The sequence below is a fragment of the Leopardus geoffroyi genome, chromosome E2 (assembly GCF_018350155.1).
Source record: "Leopardus geoffroyi isolate Oge1 chromosome E2, O.geoffroyi_Oge1_pat1.0, whole genome shotgun sequence".
NCBI lineage: Eukaryota > Metazoa > Chordata > Mammalia > Carnivora > Felidae > Leopardus > Leopardus geoffroyi.
In genome coordinates, this window is record NC_059335.1 from 10,577,754 (window position 1) to 10,591,400 (window position 13,647).

Consider the following 13,647-nt stretch of genomic DNA (forward strand, 5'->3'; position numbering starts at 1 on the left):
TATGATCCATTTTTGTCTGTCCGGGAGCCTGAGGCCCTGCAGGAGGGATGTGCTGGCTCAGAGCGCCCTCTGGTGGGCACTTGGGGACACAGCTCAGAAAAGAAAGAAGCCAGAGCTTCACAGATCCTTCCTCCCTCTCTTCTTCCTCCTCTCCCCTCCTTTCTCCTTCCTTGCTTTCTTTGCTAATCTGCCTTCCCCACACGCTCTCACAGAGCCTGCTCCCGCCTAGCGGGAGACCCAGCCACGACTGAGCCAGCCCAGGCCCTGCCCTCCTGGGGTTCACAGTCCCTCGGGCGGTGGGGTGGGGGGACACAGGGATCCCTCCCGAGGGGAGCTTCATGCGCGACCCCTGTGCTCCAGGCTGGACAGACCCCCGGGGAGGAGGGCAGGACTGCAGTGTGCAGGGGCCTCAAGGGCCGCCGCGAGGAGGGCACTGGAGCCATAGAAAGGGGAGAGGCAGGGTCAAGTTTGTGACGCCTTGTGGAGGACGGGTGTGAGCTCCCTGCCCCGCCCCCCCCCCCCCGCCCCCCGGGCGAGATAGATCCGATCCTTGAACCTGAGACCGTGGTGTCCTGCCTGGGACCCCCTCCCCCAACTCTGTCCCCCATCTTGGGCAAATGGCAGGTCCTACCACGGCGTGAACGGGGACAGTCCTTGCACTGGGTGGCTTGGGGGACTTGGGAGAGGGAGCAGTCCACAGACCCTACCTCCCGGCAACCTGCATCTGGGACGCGTGCCAGGGACTGTCCCACTCGGCCCAAGAGGATGGGGCGAGGGTGTGGATCGTCACGTCTTTAGCAGCGTGGGGTGGGGGGCGGGGAGGCGGGAGAGATGCAGACAGGCGTGTGCCCCGTACTCCTGCTGGGTACCCCGCCACCCCCAACTTAGTGCCATAAAACCACAACTTTTGCTTACGCTCACGGATTCTGCGGTCAACAGCGTTGAAAGGGCGCCGTTGGGAACAGCTTCTCTCAGCCCTATGAGGTCTGGGGCCTTGGTTGAGGTGACACCAACGTCAAAGGTCTGGGAGCCCTTGGAAGCTTCGTCTCTCCTGTGTCCAGGGCCTGGTGTGGGGTGGCCTGACCGGAGGCCTGGCGTGCCTCCGAGTGGTCTATCCGTGTGAATCAGGCGTCCTCGCAGCCCGGCAGCTGAGTTGCACACAAAAGCCTTCTGTCGCTGGCCTTGGAAGCCCCAGGACATCCTTCCCGCCACACGTTATCACTGGGGGCAGCCGCAAAGCTCGCCCAGGTCAGGTTCAAGGAAGGGGGATGCGGACCCCCACCTCTAGGGACGACCCGGAACTTGCAGTGTGTCTTAAAACCGTGATCGGTGTCTCGCCTTGGAGGAGGGGACGATAAAAAGGTGAAATGGGCTGAGTTCTCCTTGTGCGACTCCACCCGGCGGGCAGAATTACAGACGAGACGTATTAACGACGGTCGCTCTGAGACCCGTTACCCACAAGGGCTCTAAGCAAAGGACGCTTTGAGTAACCAAAGCGGGGAACAGCTCTCAGACAAGTTATCCAGGGGCGCCCGGCTGGCTCAGTCGGTGAAGCGTCCGACTTCGGCTCAGGTTATGATCTCACGGTCCGTGGGTTCGAGGCCTGCGTCGGGCTCTGTGCTGATGGCTCAGAGCCCGGAGCCTGCTTCCCATTCTGTGTCTCCCTCTCTCTCTGCCCCTCCCCTGCTCGCGCTCTGTCTCTTTCTCTCAAAGATGCATAAAAACATTAAAAAACTCACTAAATTAATTAATTAAATAGCTATTATTTTCCCAAATCAACCAATTCAAGAGGAGAATGGCGTTGTGTTACGTTCTTGCAAATCTCCTTCGTGTCTGATTCAACAGAGGTTACTGGATCCTCCTACCCGCTTCTGCGTTCAGCCAGTTGCAACATCGCCATGCCGCGTAGCCTCTGGAGAATTCCACCGAACACTGGTGAGAGACTGAGAGTGAAAAAGGCAAATAACGCGTGAGTCCTCTCGTGACCACAGGTTTGATCCCGTGGACCCCCTGAAGTGCCTCTGGGAACCCCTAAGGGTTCCTGGAGCGCACTATGAGAACCCCTGTCCCAGTGGTTGCTTTTGCCACTTCACAAGTAAGGCTCGGGTTTTTTTGTTTTGTTCTGTTTTCCTTCCCCTCAGACACAGGGAGGTGGGAGAAGAATTGTGCCAAGCATTTGATATGCCCTTCTCTTCCAGCTGTTTCTATGGGAACCGTGGAGGCAACAGCCAGGGCTGGGCAGGACATTCAGGCTTCCTATCGCCCTGCCTGGCTGGTGCCCGTGTGATCGTTCGCTCACAGGGCTCAGAGTTCAAGGCCTACTCCGATCCTGTGCCCTGGAGCTTCTGCAATGTTTCCGTTTCTTGGGTGCCACAGTCTTCTTCCGGAAGTTTCTGAGACTCTCTAATTCTCTACTTGGCTTCTGGGACCATGTCCCCACCCACTCTGCCCCACTTCCCGCCCCCCCCCCACCTCCCGGGAGAGAAATGAATGGGGCCAGCTTCTGGGGGGACCCAGCAGCCAGAAAGTGGGGTGAAGAGGACAGATGATAGGGGAGGCCAGATGGAATTACTTGGAAGCGGGGCACAGACACTAGAATAAAAGCGGGCATGGTCAGTGGCAATGAAAACCGTGTTTGGAAAGACGTGTCGTGGGGGCGCCTGGGTGGTTCAGTCGGTTAAGCGTCCAACTTCAGCTCACGTTGTTGGACAAGTGAATAAAATACGCCAAAGGTGGCCCATGGGGCTAAAACAAACTCTGGTCTCTAGCTTAGAGACCCCTCGTCTGGATTCTTCTTCCTTTGTTTGCCGCGTGCGCGAACCCTCCGCCCCGAAATATGGAGGCTTACAACTATGAATTACCCTTCCCGCTCGCATTCGGGGCTCAGATCTTTGGAGAAACGGTCTCCTCTGAGCCCGCCGGTGTTAAATGAATCTCCGATCCACCAAGATCTCTGCGTGCCGCTTGGTTTTTCCGCCAGCGTTCCAGCCCGGTTCCGTAACAAGTTCAGGATCTCACGGTTTGTGGGTTCGAGCCCCGCGTGGGGCTCTGTGCTGACAGCTCGAAGCCTGGAGCCTGCTTCGGATTCTGTGTCTCCCTCTCTCTCTGCCCCTCCCCTGCTTGCGCTCTGTCTCTCTCTCTCTGTCTCAAAAATGAAAAAAACTTTTTAAAAAATTAAAAAAAAAAGATGCATCGTGTTTATGTATAAAACAGAGTTGGATTCTGGGCTCAGATCCTTGTAAATCGATTCTGCACAGACGTGAATGCCTGGTGGTACATCTGAGGGGCATGGAAGATATGAAACAAGTCAGGGCTGTTCACGGGCGTCCCAGCAAGGAACCCGCTTGGGATTCCTTGTCTCCCTCTCTCTCTCTCCCTCAAGAATAATAAATTAAAAAAAATAATAATTGTTTCAAATTGATGATACGTAAATGGTCGTATTGTGTACATTTCAGGATACATGAAATCCATTTTTTTTCCAAAAAAAAAAGATTTTATTTTATTGTTAAGATAGGGCGAGCAGGGGAGGGGCAGAGAGAGAGAGGAGAACAGAAGATCCAAGGCAGGCTCAGCGCTCACGCGGGGCTCGAACTCAGGAACTGAGCCGTGAGGCCGTGACCTGAGCTGAAGTCGGTTGCTTACCCGACTGAGCCACCCAGGCACCCCGTGAAGCCTGTTCTTAGAATGAAATGAAATCCCCCTGCTTCCTTGTATTTACTGAAGGCGGCCAGAGCAAATTCAACATTACACATGTGGCTTGCCTTTGGGGCTCCAATTAGATTTCTGTTGGACCACTTTGCTCTGGAGACAAGGGTCCCATCCACTGGGGGATCAGGAAGGTAAGAGAAGGGAAAAGCAGGGAAAATAGGAAGGGCTTCAGGGGGTTGGTAGGGAAGTGAGTAAGCAGTTTGGTCCCCCCCCTCTCCGTAGCCATGGTAACATTGCTATAAACTCTCTTCCTACATAAAAGAGAAAGAAAAAAGAAAAAAAAAAAAAAAAGCCCAAGGTGTTTGGATGCCTCATTTTATTTAACAAATGCTTATATAATGCTAAGTCCTCAATAAATGATTTCCACGGTGGTGACCTTCTAGGGAACACCCACTCTGGGCCAGCATCTGTTCCAAAGGGCTTTCTTTCATGGATGCTCCACTTTAACCCCCATCAGAGTCCTAGGAGGTAGGGTTCATGGTTATTGCCGTATCACAGAGGAGCGGAACCCAGGCCTGGGGGCAGTTCAGAAACCTTCCCGGGACTGGGGGAGGCGGGGGGACTGGAGAAGGAGAACTAGGATAGACATGGGACAGCTGGACCACAGAGCCTGATTTACATAGAGTGGGCAGATAAACGATGTGGAAGAAAGGTGTCTAGAGTACCTGTGATATTCACACCCGTGAATGGCCCCCGGCCAGGGGCAAATGCTTTGATATATACACCTCACATGTGAAGCCCGCAGACCCTTACTGACGCCTGGGTGACACCCGTCACGCTGAACAAGGCTCCTTCCCTGAGAATGAGTCCTGGTACCACTGTGTGAGGCCAAGGCCTCCTAGACTTCGGCGTCACATCCTGACTTCCACCTGTACACAGGGGACAGGATTACATCCGGCTGAAACCTGGACTGTCCCGAAGGGGACCATGGAGGTCCGGTCCTGACGTCTCGCTGTCCCCTGTGGATTTGGCCTTTTTGGGCTCATCAGTGTAGGTGGGACCGCCCGTCTCCACGTCCTCCTTTCCTCCTGTCCTTTGGAGCAGCACTTTGGATCCCAGCGACGCTGACTCCCGCTCCAGCCCGCAGCGTTACCACGGAGACCGGGCCCAGTTGGGGGAGGGGCGCGCCCATCCGCGCAGGCGTAGGACCTAGAAGTCGGGTCGCCTCGCCACTGCTTGGATTGGAGAGCAGGTGAGCGCCCAGACTCGGCCGGGCCCCGCTCCCCTCCCCTGCCGCTAAGGTGACCACGGCGCCGCCCTCCGGGGCACCTGGGCAGGAGCCGCGTCACTCAGGCCGCTATCAGGGACAAAGGGCTTCTCAGACCAGCTGGCTGCATCCCTGAACGTGACACGTAGCCCCCCCCCCCCCCCCCCGGATCCTCCAACAGCCCAGGAGAGGGGGCGTCAGAAAGGCTGCCGCATCAGCCGGCTAGAGGCAGAGGGAGCCCCGAGACCCCCAGCTCTCAGCCTTGCCACATTGGCTGGAACCTGAACCCCAAGGCCTGCAGCGCTGTTCCAGGGCCGGACTTGCACAGGGCGCCCCAGCCCGAGTCCGCTGCGGGCTTCCCCCCCGCCCGGCGATCTGTGCCCGTGGGCAGGCGGCACCATGGCCACCAGGCTTTGCGCCACTGGGGCAGGGGGCTGCGCGCGGACATGCACGGGGCCCTACTGGTCACCGGCATCCCGGAGGGCCTGGAGGAGGCAGCCGTCAAAGCCGTCTTGCAGCCGGCCTTCCTGCCCCCCCACCCCCACCCCGGCACGTGCAGGCCGTGCAACACTAGGGCCTCGAGGGACCAGAAGGCCGAGGCCGCCAGGTGGAGTTTGCAGGGGCCATAAATCACGCCTCCGTGCCCAGACAGATCCCGGGCAAGGGCGGAGTCCGGAGGGTTCTGTGTCACGACCGCGCAGAGGACACAAGGGTCCTGAGGCAGATGAAAGGCCTGCTGCTGGATGAGAGGCCCTGGGAAGCAGGCCGCAGGCGCTGCAGGCCCCGGGGACACGCCCCCCTCTCCCGCTTGGCTTCGGAGACCCAGGCCCAGGGCTCAGGGCCCGCCCCCAGGAAGGCCGGCTCCCCCCAGGGAAGGGCCGCCGGGCTCAAGAAACACAGCCAGAGGCAACAGGTGGGCCCAGAAGGGCCAGGAGAGAGAGCCAGGCGGGAGTCCGACGACTCTCTGGGGATGGTGATCCGGGAGCTAGCCCAGGACGACCTGAGCGCCCCACGCCCGCTCCAGGAGGCCGCCAAGGAGCTCAGGAAGAAGGAGTGGACCGTGCAGAGCGACGTGGGCGGAGGAGCGGGTCCCGCGAGTTCTTGGCCCTGGTGACTGGACGGACAAAGCCAAGCAGGAGCGGGCGGAGGCAGAGCCCCGGGGGCGAGGCCCTCAGCCTCCACAGGGGAGAAGCCCGGCGCCCAGGGGGGCGCGGCCCGGCTTTAGTGGCCCTGCTGGCGGTGAGAGACACGTGGCAGCAGGAGCCCAGGGACAGCGACGCTTCCGAAAGCCAGTCACAGCGAAACGGGGAGCCAGGAGACGAGAGGGTGGACAGTCCCGAGTTTGTGGCCGTCGCGGCCTGTGCGGCCCCGTGGGCCCCGTGGGCCGGTGGCGGGGAGGGGAGATGCGGAAAGTCGCTTGGGTGATGGAGTCACTGGGCTGGAGCGACAAGCGAGGCCAGACAGAGGCCCTCCCCGCGGTCTTGCCCATCCCGCGCCGGGACACTCGGGGAGCCCGCGAGAAGGTGGACGAGGCGGGCCGCCGGGTGGACGCCGTGGTCCTGCGGAAGGCCGCGGGCCGCGGGAGCCGCCGGGAGCGCATTTCCAGCCTGGCCGAGCCCGAGCCCCCCTCCACGGGCGCGGGGACCCGGCGGGGCTGACGAGCGACGCCAAGGAAGGCGCCTGGGAAGGCGGGAGGTGCGGGCGCGCGGGAGGCGAGCCGGGCGCGGGCTCGGAGGCGGCGCCGGAGGCCGCGCGGAGCGGGGAGTCGGGGCCCGAGGCCGGGGCGTCCAGGAGGCCGCGGGCCAAGCGGGCGCCGCCCCGTCGGGCTCGGGCAGGAGGCGGGGTGGGGGCAGGGGAGGCGGAGGCGGAGGCCGCGGCAGGGTGGGGGTGGGGTGGGGCTGGCGTCGCTCCCGAGGGGAAGGCGGTGAACCGGGAAAAGAAGGGGCGCCGGGGCCCTTGCGGAGGCCGGCGAGGCCAGGGGTCAGCTGCTCTCCCTCCGCCACCCCCGTCTCCAAGTCGGCGGGTAGTGAGAAGGGTCGTGGCGGCCAGAGACTGACCCCCCCAGTGCCGCTAGGGGAACCGGGAGATGCGCGGCCTCACCCCCCCCCATCCCGGCAACCCCCTCCCCCGGCGCCCTGCGACAGAGGCGGCCTCCCGCTTCACCCTGGGACCCGCGCTCTGCTGAGCCACCCGCCACCGGCCTCCCGGGTCCCTCTCTGTCCCTCCTTTGCAGGTGGCAGGACGATCCCCAGGGAAGAAGGTGACAGTGGGGGGACATGGACAGTGGGGAGGCCAGCCATGCCAGAGAGTTCCTTCTGGCTCTCCGGAGGCCCCCATGGTTCCGGAGACCTGCTTCTGGCCAGCGTCTGTGGGCCACTGTCCCCCCACCCCAGCCAGTCTCACGGGGCCTGGGATCTGGGATGGAGCCCCCGCCACCCAGCTGGGCAGTGGGTTGACACCCACTGTCCCCACGTGTAGCCGAGGCCTGAAGGCTGATCCTCCCTGCTTGGGGGAGGAGATGATTCCAGAGAGAGGAATGTGAGGGGCAGAGGGGGCAGCCCCTAGGGGAGGGGAGAGGTCCCGTGGGAGAAGAGGAGAGGTGGGAAGGGTGGGGGCAGGGGAGGAGGAGGAGGAAGAAAGGGAAAGAGCACCAGCCCTGCCCCCCTCAGCCACAGCTGGGACAAGGGACCCAGCTCCTCAAGGCCAAGGCCGGCCACCTGCCACCATCCCAGGCTGAATCTGCCACTCAGGCCGCCCAGGGATTCCCAGACATCTCAATTATTGGCCAAAATTTGCACCTCTGGGTAGATCACATAAAATCCCGATTTCTGGCTTCTGTCCGTGGCAGTGAGGGCAGCGCACTTCCAACAGGCCTGGGGTCCCCTCACCCCCCATCCCCGTTGTCCCTACAGCTGTCCCCTTCCTTGGGTCCCGTGGGCTGACCGACCCCTAGGCGCTGGCTTTGCAGCCCCGGCTGAAGAGGGTGAAGGGTCCCCGTTTCTCTCTCTGAGTGAATGAAACACGGGAAGGACCCCGAGGCGGCGCCTGAGGGGGCAGGGCCAGTCCAGCCAGGGCAGGAGCCGCCCAGGGTCTTGTGTTGAGAGGACGGAATGTCCCCAGGAGGGAGCTGCAGCCCAGCCCTGAGCCCCCAGGCTCTTGGCTCCGCGCTGTCCGGTCAGCACCTGCTGTCCCCGCGTAGCTGCTTCGGTGCCCGGCGGTGTCTGGGTGGGGAAGTGGACCCTCGTTCTGGGCTGGCTGCTGTTTCTCGTCCCCTCGTCCTGGGGCTGCGTGTGTGCCTGGGCCAGAGTTCCCGTCCCCAGGCGGTGACGGGCCCATCGTGCCAGGAGGGCCCTCCCTCCACCTCTCCAGGAAGGCACAGGGGCCTGGGGGTGTCCCCACGGCCGGACTGCACTGTCCTACCCCCTCCTCGGGACACCAGAATGCTTCAGTTGCACGGGAAGCAGTCTCCTTCAGGGCTGCAGGGACCTCCAAGGGACAGTGACTGAGATCACCTGGCAGCAGTCAGGATGCCCTGGGGCTGGGGAGGAAGCCTGTCCTCCCTGGGGGCGATGGCCCTGGTCTGAGTGGCCTCTGCAGCCGCCCGGGGGGCGGGGCAGGAGGGCGGAGCATCTCTGGGCTCCTCTCCTGAAGCCCCTGTCCCCTGGGGCCCCTCAGGGAAGCGAATGGAGCCTTCTGGTCTGGTCTCAGTGTGCTCTGGATGAAGGCGGAGGGGAGTGTCTGAGGTTGGGCCACCACCCTGGGACTGCCCTGTCACTGCTTTGCCCCCAGTGTCTTTCGGTGGCCGTACCCCCACCCAGGCCCCTGGCCTAACTGCTGCCTAACTGCTTCGACTTTTCTCTGCCCCCACTCCCGGCTTCCTTCTCCACCTCCAACCTCAGGCGTCTGTTGCTGTGTCATTGCCTCCCGGCGGGTCCCAGCCCTCCATAACCTTCAGGTCCTTGTCCCCGACACTGTTTTTTGGCCCACCCAGCTGCACTTTCTGGGGCCCAGCCATCACCCCTAAATCTGGTTCTTAACCCACTCCCCTCCTGCCTCCAATCTGGTGGCCCCTGTCCCTGCTCTATTCCCTAACCCCTGGTTGGTCTCCCCCCAAGTCTCCCTCACCCTGGTGCCCATGTGGATCCTTCACCCTGCTCTGTGGCCTCTTGCTGTCTATGCCTAGCACCCAACTCCCACGCTTCAGCTCAAGGCCTGTCCCCTGGCCCTTGTGCCATAGATCTGCCATGGACCCAGACTGAGGGGAACTATCTCCACTCCTCCCTGGGGGTCCTGCCTCCCTTCGGAGTCCTCATCCATACATGGCTACAGGCCACAGAGGGGCCCTTTTAGATCAGTCTGATGTGTGATTCGGTGTCTCCCTTCCCCAAACCCTTTAGAGTTTTTCTTTGTCCCCACAGATTAACATTTGGGGCCTATTCCTGCCTCAGGGCCTTTGCACCTGCTGCCCACACCCGTCCCTCCGCGGCCTGGAGTGCTTCTCCCCAGGATGTTGGCACGGCTCCATCCTTCACTTCATTCCAGCCTTTGTTCAACTGTCCGTGTCCCAGGGAGGGCTTCCCTGACCACCCCGCGAAAAATGTAACCCTCCCCTCACATGCCCCCTTTTTCAGAGCTCTGACAGCCACCTGCCACGCCCACGTGTTTCCAGATGACCCACGGACTGTATCTGTGTGTGTGTGTGGGGGGTTCGTGGAGGGAATGGGTGACGCGGGCATCGCCGGCCAAAGTGCAGAAGGGCAGGGCAGGTGGCCCAGGGGCCCCCGGGGGAGGTACCGCCGCAGCCCGGAGCCCAGGTCGCCGCGCTGAAGGGTTCCACCAAGCAGCAGACTTCCCCGAAGAGGGACCCGGGAGCCCCGGGCCCGCGTCCCTGCCGCCCACGCCGCAGCGCGAGCGGCTCCCGGAGAGCGTCCCCCGCCCCCCGCCTTCCCGCTGTCCCCCGCGCCCGCGCCCGCGCCCCCGAGGACACCGAGGACACCTCTCGGTGGCGGCCGGAGGAGGCGGGAGGGACGGGGCGGGCCGCGCGGGACCCGGAGCCAGGCCCGGTGCTCGGCGCTGGCGCGGCAGCAGGACGCACGCCAAGTGCAGACCCTTGCGGAGCGTCGTGGGCCCGGGGACGCAAAAAAGACGCTGCCGGAGAAGTGCACGCTGATGCACGACACCGGGAGGCCGCGGGGCGAGCGTGGGCGGCGCAGGGTTTGCGATCGGCGCCTCGTTCGGGGGGCGGGGGGCCAGGCAGCCCTCGCTGACAAGGCGACCTTTGAGCGAAGACCCGAAGAGGTGAGGGCTGGGGCGGGCCGGTGCCCGAGGGAGGCTCCTTCGGGAGGCGCGAGCCTGGGGGTCGCTCACGTGGGATCACGGACCCCACCGGGGCCAGCCTCCCGCGCTGTTTGTGTCCCCGCGGGGTCAGTTGGTGGGGGAGAGATTCGGGCCGTCGTGTGCGTCCTTATTGGATTCTGCGCACAGAACAGGCGTGGGGGAATTGGAGGAAGGCAGGGTTTCGCTGCCATTTCCCAGACGAGGGAAGGGAGGCTCCGGGGCGGGGCAAGGGAGCTCGAACCCGGATTCGTCCTCCTCCGGGGCTCCCTCGCGGAACCGCGGGACCGTTCCAGACCACGTGGCCGCGGTGTCCCTTTACCCCGTCCCCGACCCCACCTCGGCCCGCACGCTCGGGCCGGACCCGTCCGCCCCGTCGGCCAGCTCGGGTCCCGGCACTCCTGGGAATGGGGTCGGCTCCCACATCTTCCGGAGGGGAGGTCGAGAGCTCCGGGGTCGGTCGGCGCCGCCCCTGCCCACGTCCCACCCCTCGCGAGAGGGGAGAGAGCCCGCACGACCTGCGGCTCCCGCGCCTCCCGCCAGGGGGCGCCCCAGGACCGCTGGTTAAAGGCGCGCGGCGCGGGCTCCCCCGGAGGGCGCCGGAGGCTGCAGCCACTGGCCCAGGACCTTAAAGGGCCAAAGCTCCACGTGGCCTTTGAACGTCAGGCAGCGGCCCGTCAAGGGAGGTCCCGAGATCAGCAGCATCAGCCTCCGCTGGAGCTAGAGATGCATATCCCTGAGCCCACCCCAGACGGAAGGAATGACTTGGGTTTTGGGATCCTGCAGTCTGTGTCTTAGAAGGCCTTCCAGATGATTCTGATGCACGCCCAGCTTGAGACGGGTCTGCTGTGGGGTCTGATTATCTCCCGGAGCCCTGGGGGGATCCGTTCGCAGTCCCGGGTGCACAGTGGAATCATCTGGAAGCCTTAGGGCTCTGGATGCCCCAGCCACACCTGCGCCAGTTCGGTGAGCGTCTCTGAGCGTGCGGGCTGGGCGGGGGTGTTTGAAAGCTCCGGGGTCATTCCACACCAGCCAGGATGGGGAAAGCACCGTCCCCGGGGCCCCAATCAGGGCTGAGACGTCTCGTGAGGAACTGACCGCCTCTGGTGTATAACAGGAATAGGACAGATGATGTCCGTTGGGGCGGATTTGAATTCCAACATATTATACCTCCTTCAGTCCTTCAGCAGCCCTGGGAGGAAAGCTCCGTATCTATAAAGATCCCCCTTTCAGATGAGTAAGTGGGGGCACAAAGAGGTTAAGTAACCAGCCAAGTTTGCACAGCTTGTAAGGGTTGGTGCTAGGGGTGACCCAGGCTCCAAATCCCTCCTTACTCTGTCCCCCCGAATGTCCCCCCATGTCAGATTTCTCCTGTCATATCACACCACCGTGTTGCAGGGTGGAGGTGTTCCATTTTTTTTCCCTTTGGGGACGTCTAGGGGTGGCTGGGCACATCCAGACAAAGCCTGGTCTGGAGACGACATTCTAGTTTTCTGGGGCTTCTCTCCAAGAAAATCCTGGTATGTTTGAAACCACAGCCCTGGAGGCATCAGGTGGGTTGCATTTGGGGACTGGGCCCTTCAAGCAGTAAATGAAATCCCCTTGGATTATAAATAGTATTGGGGCACCTGGGTGGCTCCGACGGTCAAGCGTGGGAATCTTGATTCCCGCTCAGGTAGTGATCTCACGGTTTGTGGGGCTGAGCCCAACGTGTTGGGCTCAGCCCTGACGTCGTGGAGCCTGCTTGGGATTCTCTGCCTCCCTCCCTCTGCCCCTCCCCTTTGTGCACGCTCTCTCCCTCAAAATAAATAAATAAATAGTATAAAAAGCCTGGTAGAATTTCAGGTAACCCCAGGGACCTCTGCTTTCCGGGCCTTGATGTATGCTCGTGCCTCTAACTCTGGGGTGCGAGCGACAAACCGAGAATCGGTGGGTGTTTGGCTTTGCCGCAGACCCCTGAGCCTCTCCTGGTGTCTCTGGCAATCTCTGCTCCCACCTTCTGTCACCTTCAGGCAACCCAAGCCGGCTAGGCCCCCCGTGGTCACATGGCTGCTGTTCTCCCAGACGGGCAGCAGTCACAGACCCCAGGCCACCACCACCTGGATGCCGGAAGGCTGGGCACTCCAGGAATGGCCGGGTCCAGCCTGGTTATTCCCTCGCCCGCAGCCAAGTCCATCCCTCCCGGTGGGGTCCACACCCTGTCTTTTTTCCAAACCCCACAGGTGCAAAGGGCCTCTTAGCAGCGACTACTTCCGGGGAGGGAGCAGGTGACAGCATGTCATTCTTTAGTTCCAAAACAAAACTGAGAAGCTCAGGCCAGGAGTGCAGGCACAGGACAGGGCTGGCCTTCAGGCCTCCCTGCCCCACGACCTCCCTTTCCTCCGGCCTTCAGCTAGGCTGGGGTGTGGCCGTTTGCTGGTTTTCACTGGTGGAGTTGGGATTGGGGGACACAGAGAGATGCCCGCCAGTGCCCACGGGGCCTTAGCAACCCAATCTCTCCCTGATTATAAGCGCCAGTCACAGCCCACTACGTGCTACGCCGCAATCCTGCTTTTTGGACTGTTTCTATTGCAAAGAGTTTTTTTTTTTTTTTTTTTTTTTTTTTTTAATTTTTTTTTCAACATTTATTTATTTTTGGGACAGTTAGAGACAGAGCATGAATGGGGGAGGGGCAGAGAGAGAGGGAGACACAGAATCGGAAACAGGCTCCAGGCTCTGAGCCATCAGCCCAGAGCCCGACGCGGGGCTCGAACTCACGGACCGCGAGATCGTGACCTGGCTGAAGTCGGACGCCCAACCGACTGCGCCACCCAGGCGCCCCAACAAAGAGTTTTTTTAACGTTTATTCATTTTTGAGAGACAGAGCGCGAGCGCGGGGGGGGGGGGGGGGGGGGCGGAGAGAGAGGGAGACAGAATCCGAAGCGGGCTCCGGGCTCGAGCTGTCAGCACAGAGCCCGACGTGAGGCTCGAACCCGCGAACCGCCATCGTGATCATGACCTGAGCTGAAGTCAAGGACGCTCGACGGACTGAGCCACCCAGGTGCCCTGCAAAGCGTTTCCGATGTGGCCTGTGGCCAGTCTGCCCCTGGGGATGTTGGTGGGGCTTAATGGAAACAGACTCCTGGGCCGCACAGCCACCTTCAGCGAATCCGCAGCTCTGGTGTGAAGGGCCTCGGGATCTGAATTGTGGACACGGTCCCCTTCTTCTCTACCTTGTAACCAGGGTCAGGTGAAATGTGTAAACTGCGGGCCCTGGGCCCGAACCCAGGGGGCACAGCCCGGGGGGGGGGGGGGCGGGGAAGGGAGGGAATGGCCCGCAAAACGACATAAACACAGGTCACCATCTTAGAGGGTGGGACTGGAGGGGACACAAGGGAGTGGCAAGATCACCCTGGCAC

The 13,647-nt window shown here is 62.0% G+C and overlaps 2 protein-coding genes across 2 annotated transcripts in view; one reads left to right on the forward strand and one right to left on the reverse strand.

Moving 5' to 3' along the window:
• Window positions 1-1,664: 1,664 nt before the first annotated feature.
• Window positions 1,665-13,647, reverse strand: part of PNMA8C (PNMA family member 8C) — a 29,880-nt gene continuing 17,897 nt past the window's right edge. Inside the window, exon 2 of the mRNA XM_045440806.1 lies at window positions 1,665-1,943. The gene's annotated coding sequence lies outside the window, so the exon portion shown is untranslated. The remainder of the gene's footprint in view (window positions 1,944-13,647) is intronic.
• PNMA8B (PNMA family member 8B) lies at window positions 4,513-6,660 on the forward strand. The gene is given in 4 exon segments (XM_045440807.1): window positions 4,513-5,518; window positions 5,521-5,990; window positions 5,993-6,301; window positions 6,304-6,660. Coding segments are annotated over 4 exon segments (1,206 nt in total). The 5' UTR covers window positions 4,513-5,361; the 3' UTR covers window positions 6,574-6,660.